We start from the raw sequence: 14,436 nt of genomic DNA, 5'->3' as shown, positions 1-14,436 counted from the left end.
AGCTAAAGGATTGTATTGTACATGCTGGGCATGGTTTCTGAGTGCACATCTTATCTTGTATTCTCACGGAGATTGCCCTCAAGCTCAGCTTTGCCTGCGAACTGGGCGTGAGCTTGATGTGTGCTCACAGGGCCTGAGGACGTCCCTCAAGCCAGCATGTGCGCAGGGACATTGGCTTGGCCAGTTCACCTGTTGCCTGGAAGGCAGCCCTGTGGGCTGCATTTGGAAGGCAGAACATGCTCCCAACACATTTCATTTGGAAAGAGAAAGACATAGAGAGTTTTTTGGTTATTTCCTTAACTGAAATGAGTGAAAGTGGGAGTGGACCAAGGTGTCAGTCTATAAAATTAACATGAGCACGCACTGAGAGCTTGCACAGGCTACAGATTGAAAGCAGAACAGTTTTCACGTATCCTCAACACCTCTCTTTTTCTTCCTCTCCCTTTTATATTTTTCTCATACTTTATGAAGAAAACAAACAAACAAAAAAAAAAGAGATGTCTTTTTTTTTTAATTGTTCAGGAAAAAATACATTTAAATGAGAAGGTATTGAGAAGTGGTATTGGTTTGTGTTTTTTTGAAAATCAGCTTGCTGGGGAAAAAAAATTATTATACGGCAGACTTGTATTTGGAAATACTTTTAGCCAGGAGATGTCTCCTCCTTTTTCAGATGTATTTTCTCACTGTAAACACTGCGTTTAATCTATAGGATGACTGAAAGTTTCCAGACTGTAATGCTGGCAATCCTGGTACAAACACTGTTCAGCCCTGACCTAATTTTATTTCTGAGCCTTCATTTATGGTGTGTCAAGATGTCATGTGTTAAGCCACTGTAGTAAAACTGTTAATTTGAGAAACAAAATACTTAACATCTTGATGAACAAAATTTATCTACATACAGAAGTTATAATTTTTATAGTCTCTGAAAGCAACAAGAATTGCCTTCTGATTACACTTTCTAGTTGGCATTTAGTGAGGGTGGATGAAGTTTTAAGTACATTTGGGATACTTTTTGTGGAATACCCTTCACTCTTTTAAATGTGTGTACTGTTAAATGGAACACAGGACAAACACTAGAATAGTATCATCAATTTTGCTTGAGGTGGAATTTATATATTTTTTAAAAAACTCAGTTTTTCTTGATAATATTTCTCCAAGCAGAATTTGCAAAGTCAAATATATATAAGCATTATTTTCAATTTAAGTTTCAGGTTTAATATAGAATGAACATCTTAAAGCATCTTACGTACAACTCCTAGTAGTAAGCAAAATACTGCACTGAAGAGAAGGAACCACAAATATTTGCAAGCTTTCTTAGATTTTCAGTGTGAGAATTATAAATTGACCCATATTAGGCTGCTCCAAGCTTTTTATCAGATCTCTCTTCTGCTCAGAAAGCCTGGTCTAGCCTTTAGCATGTAAAGAAATCAGAAAGCTGTAGCTTTAGGTTTTCTTGCATATATTTAATTCAGTTCTAGTCCAACTGTGTCTCTCTAAATGTGACTGTCGGCAAATTGAGAGAAATATTGTTGTGACAAGAAGGAATCCAGCACAGCATTCCTTATTTTATCTTAAAGTTTAGCTATCTAAATTGCTGGGTGGTTGCAAAATGTGGGAAAAACAAAACAAAACAAACCAAACAAAAAAAAGAAACCCTACACTGCCTGCCTCTGTTAGATGCCAATAAAGGAGAGTTTAGTTTAGGATTGCTCTACTGTTTTGTTTGAATCCAGAATGCAGCAATAAAAATAAATAGCGAAAGACTTGGCCAGCCCTTGTAATGAAGCAGCAAGTCTTTATTTTATGGCTATGTCAGGCTAAATGTCTGTACTGACATCTTTTCCAACCCAAGAGGCTAATAATCTCTGTATCTTTGAAACTGAAACTTTGAGAACGTATGGCTTGCTATGTGTCTCCTATCACTAGAGACTACAGCTATTTATATGCTTTGTTGGTAGACATGATCAGTTCTTTGGAATATAGATTGACCTAGGTCAAATATAGAAAATTTTCATGTTATGAGTAGTTTATGCCATAAAAAAGCAAACAGTATCTTGTGCTCTCAATAAAACATTTTTGTGCTAAGTTAACTACAAATTAAGACCATTTTGCTTTTATCATATCAGCACCAGTTAGCAAAAGGGTGTAACAGTGAGAAAGAAACACAGAAGTAGAAAAAAAGATGTGGTTCATTAGTAAGAGAATTCAGTAAAGTGCTCAGGTGGATAGCTAAATTTTAACAGCTTTTACACTGTGTATTTCTAAATTTAAGGGCAAGTAAATGTATATAGGTATTCTGTCATAATGGAGGGGCAATAAAGGAAACCTACAGAGAAACAGTAAGAAATATTTGGATTATGTGTGTCTATGCGAGGTCTGCTTGTTCACATCTTTGTGACTTTAGAAAAGCTTTCTCTTTAGCATAAGAAAAGTTAAGTATCTGTGGAAAGCCCTCAAGGGAACTTTTTCTTCAAACGGTTAAGTTTAACCACTTTATAAGTAGTTTTAACAAAGTGGTAAGTGTTTCTGATCTGTTCAGTGGGATATTCTATCTACAATAAAATAACAAACTGTGAAGTGTATGTTATGCATAAATACATAACAAGCCCATGTCACACACAGTAATCTCTTTGAAAGAAAGCAAAGTCTGTTCAGTGTATTGGGACTGGGAAAGGTACTTTTATTCTTACTGAAATATATGGCAAACCAAGAAATACCGGATGAACTAAATCAAAATCTTTGTGGGAGATATATCTATTCTTTAGGCAAACTGTTTATTTTTCCATGAGAATCTGGGGTAGATCTCCCTGTGGAGCCCCTGTAAATTCAATTGTATTAAATGTCACTTCAGAGATGGTGTTTACATCTTTGATGAGTTTGTGTCATTGTTTTAATGATAAACTTCTACTTTGCAGTAATAAGCTTCTCTCTGTGTTATATTATTCAATGGTTAGCCAGTGGAATTGAAGTTGATGGATGTTTTGTATTTTTTTTTTACAAAGCTCCATTATTGGTTCTGTAGTGTTGGAAAAAAGGCATAAAATGAGATTAGTTCCAAGTCAGTGTGTGCTGCCTGTAAGGCTAATTTGTTTCCAGAGTTTCCTTGAGTACTGCAATTTCCTATTGACTTCAGTGCTATCGCAGGAAGTCCTGTGCTCCCAGGTGTAATGCACGACAGAATCTAGTTCTGGATCCTGCAACACTGTACCAGTGCCACTGCACTTCATAGGTGAAAGTCTTCCTTGTTGTGTATCAAAGCTTAGCACAGAATTAAGATGGCTTTATATGTCACCTGTGCTTTCCAGAGGCTGGTCTCCTCTGGAAGCCAGAATTGTCACCAGGGCAATGCAGAAAGAGCTGCTCAAACAGCTACCTACAACTCTGTAATCTTCTCAGTTCTGTGTATTTCTGTCCACTCCCATGCACGTATTTTTTTCTTTGGTTACATACCTCAGGATGCTTTCTTCTTCTTAAACCTTAAACCAGCCTTTGCAGTCCTGGTGATAAGCCACAGCAGTACAAGCAACACACTGGCAAATGTACTGTGCTAAAAAGCATTAAGCCATGTACCAGCCCAGTTTGACAGCTAATACAGTCCAAGTGAGCCAATTTGAGGTAAGCTTATACATCTTCATGCTCATTTTCTATGCCAGGAGAATTTTTTTTTCCCAGCAAGCTTTTGGGATGTAAAAGCCCATTTACCTGGAGCTCAGAGGATATTCTCACTGAGGCATTGACATAATTTAAAATTACAACTGGGCATATATATCTGCAAAATTAGTTTTTCCAGTTGTCTGAGTATAGGCAAATAAGGCCTAATTTCAGCCAGGTTTTTGCAGGTCTTAGAAACAAATGATCTTTTCACCAGATCATATATCAGATTCCAACTTGAGTCTGCTGGCTCCTTTATTAATACTTTAACTAGGGAGAGAAATATAGTGGGAATTCTAGTCAGTAACAGTTTCAAGCACTTTATTTTTCCTCTAGATGCTTCCAGAAGTGTAACAAAAGGAGATTATATGTATGTGCATATATATATATATATATATTTATATATACAACAACAGTGAAACAAGGCTGACTCTTTCCAGTGATGCACAGCGGTTTTCACCCTTCCAACACATTGCAGACTTGGAGTCCATTCTGTTCTCAGGTTGTTTGTCACTAGTGTGAGGCTGTTCACCCCAAAAGAGTTTGGTCTGCTTTGGTCAGGGTCCATTATGTTCAAAATCAAAGCTGTAAGCTGATTAATCAGCAGGGGTACCAAGTAAGTCCCACCACATTTCATTCTTGGTCTTCATTCAAAAGTAACCAGGGTCTAGCCTGATCTGAATTATTCCTGTTCTAGATAAAGAGGGAAGTTGAATCTGTATGTGAGAACCTTCATTGGCATCCCTTTAGATATCAACATTCCTATAAACCTCCTTCTGGCTAGCCACTTAAGCCTAGACTCATCCTACTAATTTGAGATTCATGTGAGTCATTTCCACTAGTTGTACTTGTGCAAGGTGCACAGAGGGGCCTGTGGACAAGACTTGTTTGGATGTAGTCACAGGACTTTGCACAGTGAGTCCCAGATTCAGCTCCACTAAGTGTGAGCCATGGCCACATGGAAGGTTTGTTTCCCTATGGATGAAGATCTCACCCATCACTGACTTTGCCTCTTAAGAGCTGCCAGGTTTCCTTACACCTATCTCTTGTCTTTGATGTGAGCTCGTATTTCAGTCTTTTTGACAGTCACAAGAATTAATTTTCTCATCCTTTTTCAGCTGTTATTTTACAGAAATGTCTAGCACTTAAATCTCTTGAATTCTTCTTTTCCTATGGAAAGTTTGTTTGAGATCACACAGTAGATTTAGAAGGTATTGCAACCAGGAAATGAAGGTAGATGCTGAGATGGTGTAATCTTACAAATTTCTTATAAAAATATTATAACCTCTTTTGACTTCAGTGATGTTAAATTTGGAAGGAATTAAACTCCTCTACATGAATAATCTAATGTTCATTTGTATTCTGATGAAGAATGTTTTAATATGTCTTCTTTTTATCTTACCACCCTATTATATATCGGGTTTGGACCACATCTCTGTGTCATAGTTATTTGCCTGTGGTAATACCTTGGTGAAATAAAAATCCAGAAGTGGGAATAATATTTTGCCTATACACAGTTTCAGATGCTTAACTTGATAAGAGATATTCCTCATGGGTTTTATTTGGGTATACTGAAGCACAGTAATGCCCAACAGCTTTAAAATGTTTCCATGGTTATATAATAAAAAAAAATAAAGCTTCAAATGTGAATTTTATATTCCACTAAAATTGGTCATTGTTGATTTTAAAGCATATTAGATCATCCACTAGTAGGAGGCCTTTAGAGCATGAGGCTGTTTAGAAACAAGTGGTGGACAGTTTTGGAGAACTTCTCTTTCTCCTTGGCATGTTTTTATAATTCAAATATTGAAGATAATTTACAACCCCGCTGGTACTATACCAGAGATCTTATGCGATGGAATTTATATCACTTTTCCTTTTAGACATTTAAACCACATGTCATTCTAGAAAAACGAGGACAGAGGTCCAACAAAGGAGTGATTTATTTTCAGTTAAAATACTAGCTACATTAAAACCACATGTTATTAAGTACTGCATAACCAAACCATGCTCAGGAGAAGGCTTACGACACCAAAGCTTGCTTAAAATGTTTCTCTCTTTTTTTTTCTTTCCCAAAAAACTTTTTCTGTGTGTACATTATGAGACTTTACTTGAGCTTCACATTTCATTTGCTATAATTTTACCTTGATGAAACAAGTAATTAAAGTACCAGAGTACAAATTAATTCAGTTTCTTATTGTTTTTCTCACATTTCTGTATGGTTGAACTTTTCCGTCCATTTTAGGTAACATTGCATCTCTGTGAATGACCCTCCTGAAACAGCATAATACCATTAACTTTATTAAGACTGAAACACAGGTTTTTTTAAAGTGAAACAACTTGTATTTTGGGCATTTTACCAACATGAATTCTCATAATGCTCCTGTCAGAAGAGTAAACTAACGCACAGAAGTAGTGCATGAAAATCAAAGACCAGAAGGGAAATCAATACAAAGATTAGAATTAAGGGGCCCCAATATTGTTTTCAGGATGCAGATCCTGAGGACCAGTTTCTGTCTTTATTATGCTAGACTTCCACACCTGGTTGCTTAAGACTTGAAGGGAATTTTTTATGCTGATGTTGCCAGGTGAGTCATACAAAGCTTGGTGGAAATAACCAGTGAAGGATTCATCCTGTGCAAAGGACTTCTGCTGTTGCACCGGGCTTCCATGTTGGTTCTGTGCTTGTCTGGATGATACTGGCACAGAGAGGGTGCTTGGGGGTCTGGGAATTCAGCTGGCTCACCTGTATACTCCTGGGGACTGTTAGATTCCAAAACCCTATCAAGATCTGCTGGTATCTAATGAGGAAGTGATTGATGCCTCACTGTTCAGATTCTGCTCAATGTGAAACGTGTATGAATAAGAAAGCCTGTCCCTGTGCTTTCTAAGAACTGCACAAACACTCACAAATCACCACAACACTCCTGTCTCACAAGTAATTGCTGGACAGCTTTAGCCCTAGAAGGGAATTAGCCAGTTACTGTCAAGCAGTCTTTAAACAAGACAGGGATCAGAAGCAGCAAATTTCTCTACTTGTACGCTTGAGATCATTCTAATTCAGATGTTACAGTCACATCTTGAAATCATTAATACTACCTTAAGCTTGCCTGGTATTCCCATTTCTCCTGAAAATGCTTAGCTCAAGCAGATCCTGAAGTATTGATTCTGCATCAGCAACAGACTAAAATTTGTAGGGTCTTTAAACAAAAAAAAGATACAACAGCTCATGTTATGTGTCTTTTCTCAGCCCTTGGCTGCCTAATTAAAGTATATGTAGTAGAGACTATAATTTAGTAGACAATAGAAACTCTATTGAATTAATCTGTCTAGTTTGCTGCCTTGTCTTTAAGGTAGAACAGTATGAAGTAATGCAGGAGATGGTGCAAAAAAACACACAGTGGGCAAAAAAGGACCATGTGGTAGACTTGACTTGTGCCATGTCTAAATCATAAACTGTTACACTAAATTTTAGCATAACAGGAATTAAGCATGTCCAAAATTGTTATTGAATCACTTCCCCAACAAGCTGTTGTGCTGTACAGTATGTGGTGGGGGTTTTTTTTTGTTGTTTTGGTTTTTTGTTTTGTTTTGTTTTTTGTTTTTGTTTTGTTTTTTTGTTTTTGTTTTTTTGTTTGTTTGTTTGTTTTATTTTGTTTTTTTTTTTTTTTTTTACCAGACTGGTAAACACGCCTATAATCACAACTGAGAGATCACTGGCTAACTGAAGTAAATGGTGTGTAAAGTCACAGTAGGAAATATAAAACAGATTTATTCCTACTGCCTGCTTTGCCTTTCTTGAAGCACTAGAAGGCTGGTGTTGCCACCAGCACTGAAAGAATATTGTGAGGCACAGTGTGGCAGCTCTTGATAGGAGAAACTCTGTTTAGGCTTCCACCCTTTGACAGCAGCTGTGGCAGCAAGGTTGTCTCTCCAGACATCTCTCCATTTCCTTGCCCAGTTCTAGATTATTGTCCAGAAATTATTATCTTCCATTGATTTTCTTTCCTAAAGATAATACAAGTGGCCATATGTTTTCACTGGTTATGATTCTGATTCTCTTTACATGGGTCTCAGAGCCTTCTTCCTTTTTCTTAATTTAGATTATCACCTATATTTTCTTTATATTGCATCATCCAATTGACTTATCTTCTCTCTTTCTTTAGATGTTTCCAGATGTGTGGCTGAGAGGAAGTACACCCAGGAACAAGCTCGCAAAGAATTTGAACAAGTGTTTATCCCAGAATGCAATGACGATGGCACATATAGTCAGGTTGAAAAATTTTCATTCAATATCTTGCATGGCCAGAAAGTCAGAATATGTATGTTTGCAGAGGATGAAGAGGAGACAAATGTAATGAAAGGAAATGTAATTTCAAAATGAAATGTAATTTATGCTAACGCTGATGTTGAAAAATTGAAGGAAAAATCATTTTTTGTGCTGTCCATGTTCTTTTTTCAGAGTTGGCCAGCAAAAGAGCCAAACATTACTGTTATTCATGTACACTCCCTATTCTTCTAAGCTGAGGCAGCTGAGTCATTCTTGTAACCCCTGAATAGTCATCAGATGGTAAAATGCTTGGAATTTCTGATCTGTTCCTGATCTAAACCAAAGATCTTGTAACCAGAGTCCATATCTTAGTGCTAAAGTATGAATCATACAGGATTCTTTCCTATTCTCAGCTGAATTTATGCACAAGCATATGGTCTGACACCAATTTACCTAGTTTAGATTGTGGAATTCAGAAGGGTTACAATTAGAATCTTACTGTGTGATAAATATTCAAATCAAGATCAGCTTCTGCTGCCTCTGTTGCATTTCAGTTGCAGTGTTGTGCAGAAGGTAATCCTTCTTGTTTTAAGCATGGTGAGGGAAGAGAAGTTTTCCCTCAGGAAATATAATGCAATTGATTACTAAGAGGAATTCCAAGAGCTTCCTTTCTGACAGTTTGGGAGATGAATAATGCTGGCTGAAGCACTCTTGTCCTGCTCCTTCAGTGGGTGGAACAATATGTTCTCTATGTGGAAAAAAAACTTGAGATTTCTTGCCTCAGGAACAGTTTATGTGTCCCTTGAGGAACTTCACTGTGAGGTTTTCACAACACCTGCACATCACTCTTTTAAAATAGGGTGTAAACAACCGCATATTTCATTTTTTTTTTCTTCTATTGGATTCTGAAGGACCTACCTCACTTTGCTTGAAATAGATTCTTCTTTACACTAAAGAATCATATGTAGGACTGAGATTAGATCTGTCATGAATCATTGTTCCAGGTTTTGTTAATATAGTTTTCTGGGCTAGCCTTTTGTACTCCTGCATGAATACTGTGGGATAACAGACATACGTCTGACAAACTGCATGTGGTTCATGTCATTTCTAACAGGTTCAGTGCCATAGTTACACTGGATACTGCTGGTGTGTCACTCCCAATGGTCGTCCTATCAGTGGTACTGCTGTGGCTCACAAAACTCCCCGGTGCCCAGGTAAGACTTGTTTAGCTGACCATGTTATGACACTGTCTCATGAACAGCAGACTTAATCTGTGGCATTTGACTAGACATTAGGAAAAAATTATTCACTGGAAGAGTGGTTCAGGCTAGAAATAGGTGCTGACAGAAGCTGTGGATGTCTATTCCTTGGGGATGTGCAAAACTCAAATGGACAAGGCTCTGAGAAGGTTAGTCTAGCTTTTAAGCTAGCCCTGCATGAATTCTGAGGTTACTGCCACCCTAAACCTTCCTGTGATTCTATGATCCATCTACTTTATTTGTACTATACTCTAGCTATTGAAGGGATTTTCTGCAGTGTTTGTTTGTATGATATTTATATGTCAATATATCAAACCATGCAACTGACTTCCTGAGGCAGTCCTTTCTTTATGTTGAAACTCTCTTGCACATAAACTCTTTGCAAAAAATTTCACAGGGCTTTGCCTTTTTGATATTTTAAGTATTTAAAGTACATAGAAAAAAACAAACAAAGACACTCTTAAAAAAAATATGGAGTGTGAATGTCCTGATTTGTAATGCAACCATGTAATGCAATTCAATGAAAGAATTCCCACAGCAAATCCCATGAATGACCAGATCCAGAGGAGAAACAAAAATGAAACAAAGCATTAAGAACATAATGGAATCATTGTCTGTAGAAATTAATTGGAAAATCAAACTCTCTATCTTTCATCAGGACAATTAACAGGTTCACTGTTTTTTAGGAGTTTGCTTCTGATTCTGTTTCATTGGCATTGATAACAAATGTAAATCCCCAGTGTATGAACAGTTACCAGGGTTGCTATTCACCCTCCTTGAGGCAGACAGAATTGCACAGAAAAAGCTCTAAAAATACTTGAGCTCTATGTATTGCATTTCTGTTTGTGCTGCACCACCATTCTTTGTTGGAGTGGAAGGAATAGCTTTAAAAAGCTAACACTGTAACATAAATGAACCTAAAATAAAGTGGATTAGGGACTTTGAGGGTGTTCACCTGCTCTGATCTACTTCAGTCATTCAAGCAGAATATTAATGTTTTTAATAAATAGATGAAGGAAGGAAGAGACCAATGTGAAAGTTTCAACAGAGATTATAACAAATTAATTCCACTTTTAATGTCTGTCTTGTCTAAAAGATTTGCAGAATCTTTCATGCATGTAGGTGAACTTTAGCCAGGAAGAGTAGTCTTCAGATAAACCCTTTTGATCCAGTCTGAAAAGTCGCTGTGGAATGACAGTCAGTTTTAACAAATAATGTAAAATGTTCAGAAGCCTTAAAATAGATAGTATAATTATTGTTTGTAACAGGATCACATTTTCAGAAGACAGATGGTCAGGACAGCATTTTTATGCTTCAGTGTCTTCTTGAATAAAGGTGCTTTTGCATGTCCATAGCCAGGGCTTCTCTGAAAGCAAGCCTTCATTGCTTTCTCTGCAATACCAATTTGTAGCTTCCTCCCTTTCACTGTCATCAGTGAAAAAGGAGTTATGCTGATGCTGAAAGTTCAACAAGTAGTTGTTTGGCAGATGTGTCACAACATATGGCATTATTTTTGGCTCAAAATTTTACTGAGTAGGTTACTGTACTGATTTTGCTCCATGGAAGACTGTGGGCAATTTTCAATTGTTATGAGACCTTGTGGGATTATCTCTGCACATTTCCTCTTCTGCTTGTATCACTGCTCACCATTTTTCCTTTGTCCCTCAGGAAAGAAGTCCACTTACAGCAGAGTTTGGAAATACATTTGAAGTGCTAGGGAATTTTGCAGTGGTAGTGGCTAAGGGCTCAGTCTTAAAGTTCTGGAGAAACCCTCTCATTCAGCAGAGAAGGCAGCTACAATTTTTCTCAGAAATTTATGTGGTATAATAAGGCAAAACTCTGCTCTTATATTGCAGAATGAAAGCCTGAAGCACAAATGCATCCTTCTTACATTTTCCAGTATATATTCAAAATTGCCATCTGTTTAGGATAACAGACATTTTTTTTTCCCCCCTAGAAGGGCTGTTGATGTTTTCCAGATCATCGTTGATTCCCTTTTTTTTTTTTTTTTTTTCTTTAGTATCCCAATGTACGGGAATTACAATCAAAATATTAGTGGGTATACTGAAGTTGAGTAGATGTACTCTTATCTCAACTAGTATTTCAGGAATGCCATTTCTTCAAACACTGTTGTCTCTAGTCAGTCTAATACATTGTGCTGTTGCTAGCCTCATTGCAGGCATTGCCTTGCTATTTTTGGATATTGCAGGAAGATCTCTTGTAGTGGTGTCATCCTGGCATCAGCAAGTTAATACATTTTCAGTTGCTTCTGTGTATTCTGCAGACATGATGCTGTAGCTGTATCAAAGATATTTATGCAAATTTCTAAGTTTGCATGTGCCAGAGTTTTTATCCCAGGATCATTTTTGTCACCTTTCCCCTTTAGAGGAGAATGTGCACAGAGAATCAAGATGACAGGTAGAGTCAATTGTGAACATGCTTTTGTAATGACTTTCTTATAACAGATGTGATACCTTGGAATGTGTGAAAAATTATCTTTTTTATGAAAATGTTCAGTGTCTCTTTTCAATTCTAGGTTAATTCTTCAAAAACTTCAGATAAGGTTTGAATACATGGCTAATAACCTGTACTTTTCCTAAATTATTGGATAATTTCTTGCCTTTCATTTTTTTCCCAGTAGAACCACCTTTGGTGAATATCCAGAAATAGGAAAGAAGTGCATGGCAGCCTGGAAGAATCTGGATTTTAATAGACGAAATGTGGAGCAGAATTTAGGATGGGCAGTTAGTAGTTGGGTTTTGTGTTTCCATCCCCTATCTGTGCTTCACATTTACTGTGTGATATTAGGTAGCTGAAACAACCTCTGAGTTTATCTAATTGTTAATATTGCTTAGCTACATGACATGATGCTTCCTAAAGCTAGCTTAGATCCTGGGACAGAAAAGTGTCAGACATATATATTTTTAATGTATCTACAGTAGCCATATGAGCCATTTTTTGCTCGTTGCATTGTTCTGGTTGCTCTTATAGAAGGTGTCTTTTTTACTAGAGACACAAGGTGTGGAAGGATGAAGGTTATAAGAAGCATCATAAAATGCAGGACTGTCCAATTGATTTATGTGAAAACTTCACTTTGATTACTACATCTTTACCTGAAAGAGGCTCTTCTTCCATCCTTTCCAGTTACTCCCATACCAACACTTAGGACTGCTAAAACACACACAATAAATCTCAGAATGTCATTCCACTCCATGGAAATAATCTCCACTGTTCCAGGAGCTGTGGTGAGAAGGAGAGTAAATCAAACACATTCCCATGACAGCATTAAAGAGAAAGCTCCTTAAAAATGATGAATGTCCCCCAATACTTTCGCTAAAGAACCCCAGACATAAAAAAGACATTTTTACAACTCCCCATCTCTGTTATCAGCACCACAGGAAACTGCAGAAATTCCATAGGCACAGAGTCCTGGGAAATGGGGCAGAAATTGAGAAGCAGGTGTTAAATTATAATTGGAAAATGCAGTGCTTGTCTATTGTACAGTTTTTATGCCCTATTAGCTATTCTGGGCTTCTGTCAGTGAAACTGCAGAGGTATGGAGACATGTTTTATTATTCTGTGAAGCAGTTTTGCTATTTTACAATTTAGATGACAGGATCATCTTTTAAGGGGTAAACACACGTGCCTTTAAAAATTCAGAACTCTTCATCTCTGTATAGTAGTATAATTAGACAATACGGTGAAAATAAATATAATTGGGAAGTCAATGAACTTTCTCTCTCTCTTTCTCTCTTTCTTTTTCTCTTTCTTTCTCTCTTTCTTTCTCTCTTTCTCTCTCTCTTTCTCTCTCTCTTTCTCTCTCTCTTTCTCTCTTTCTCTCTTTCTTTCTCTCTTTCTCTCTTCTCTCTCTCTCTCTTTCTCTCTCTCTTTCTCTCTCTCTTCTCTTTCTGCTCTTTCTCTTTTCTCTCTTTCTCTTTCTCTCTTTCTTTCTCTCTCTTTCTTTGTCTCTCTCTCTTTTTCATCAGATAATGCACAAGATAGAATGGCGATAAACTCTTCTTGCTGAAATAATACTAATGAATTTAGTATCCTTCCTTCTCTTCTCCCATTCCATAAATATATTTATGTTGTAATTTGGTTGCCTACAGTGCACTGAAAACTTGGAAGCTGATTGTATTGCCTAACTTTTAGATGAGTTATACATTGCTATTTTTGTTTCTTGCCTAGCTAAAAATGTGAGCATTCATTGTGAGTATTAAAGATACAATTCCCCAGAAACTTGCAAATGCAGCTTCTATCACTATTTAGCTAGAAGGATTTTTACCTCAAATATATTTAGAAAATGGTAGAAATAACTGATATAAGCTCAATAACCCTTCCTCACCTCCAACTTAGAGGCAAGAAGAAAAGTTTCTGCAACATAAATTTAAAGTTTCAGCTGAAGCTGAGTGAAGGGATCAGATTTCCCTTTGTAGGAAATTCTGTGAATATTTTTGTTAGCTTCCTAATACTATTAAAAATTTTAGCCCAGTGAATCTAATTTTGCCAGTATTCATTTGATTTCATAGCAAAATTAGAATTGCTATGATAAAGTTAGCCTTTGTGGAAGCCACTCTCTTCCTCCATCTATCAATTTTCCATCAAAATTAAAGATAAAAATGCCCAAAGCTTAGAAGAAAGAATTCAATTATCCCTGACTCTATGTTAATATTAAATAGTCATTATTTCTTACCATTACACATACAGATGGGGTAATCTGAAGGCATCTTGGTGCTAATGAAATCTGGAAAGATTTTTCTGCTTTTGGTTTAAGATGTGGAATATTATATAAATTTCACCAATGTGTTAAATTACTTTGTTATAAACTGAATTTTAAGTTCTATTTATAGTAGTGGTTCTGAATGTACATAGAAAGACAACACTGTGTCAAACGGAGGCTTTACTTACCACATTTTTAGTGCAAAGGGACTATCAATGGCAGTTCATCACACACATTCCTCACACCAAGACCTCATTTCTACTCAAAAAATGGTGTAAAACACTTTAGTGTAGATGAGAGTCAGACCTAGAATCTCTATATTTGCAAGAGAATTTTAATTATACTCCTGTACATCAAAATTATACTGAGAAACTACAGGGTTAATTGTAACTGGATGAAATTTGAGGCAAGATTAAATCACTGGTATTTAGTGCAATTAGGAAAACCTGTAATTTTGTATGCACTGCTTCCTAAAACTGGAACAGCTTATTTGAGTTCAAGCTGAGCCTCTTATCAAACTCAAGCCAAGCACCAAA

At 36.7% G+C, this 14,436-nt stretch overlaps 1 protein-coding gene across 10 annotated transcripts in view; it reads left to right on the top strand.

The window, feature by feature from the left end:
- SMOC2 (SPARC related modular calcium binding 2) overlaps positions 1-14,436 on the top strand; it is a 144,543-nt gene that overhangs the window by 48,971 nt on the left and 81,136 nt on the right. For all 10 annotated transcript variants that reach the window (XM_082048049.1, XM_082048051.1, XM_082048048.1 and 7 more), the window contains exons 3-4: positions 7,818-7,924; positions 9,036-9,135. In XM_082048049.1, coding sequence (XP_081904175.1) covers positions 7,818-7,924; positions 9,036-9,135 — 207 coding nt within the window. The remainder of the gene's footprint in view (positions 1-7,817; positions 7,925-9,035; positions 9,136-14,436) is intronic.

The sequence above is a fragment of the Streptopelia decaocto genome, assembly GCF_964273445.1.
Source record: "Streptopelia decaocto genome assembly, chromosome: 3".
Classification (NCBI taxonomy): domain Eukaryota; kingdom Metazoa; phylum Chordata; class Aves; order Columbiformes; family Columbidae; genus Streptopelia; species Streptopelia decaocto.
The sequence above is the reverse complement of the archived record's forward strand: the minus strand, read 5'-3'. Positions and strand labels throughout refer to the sequence as shown.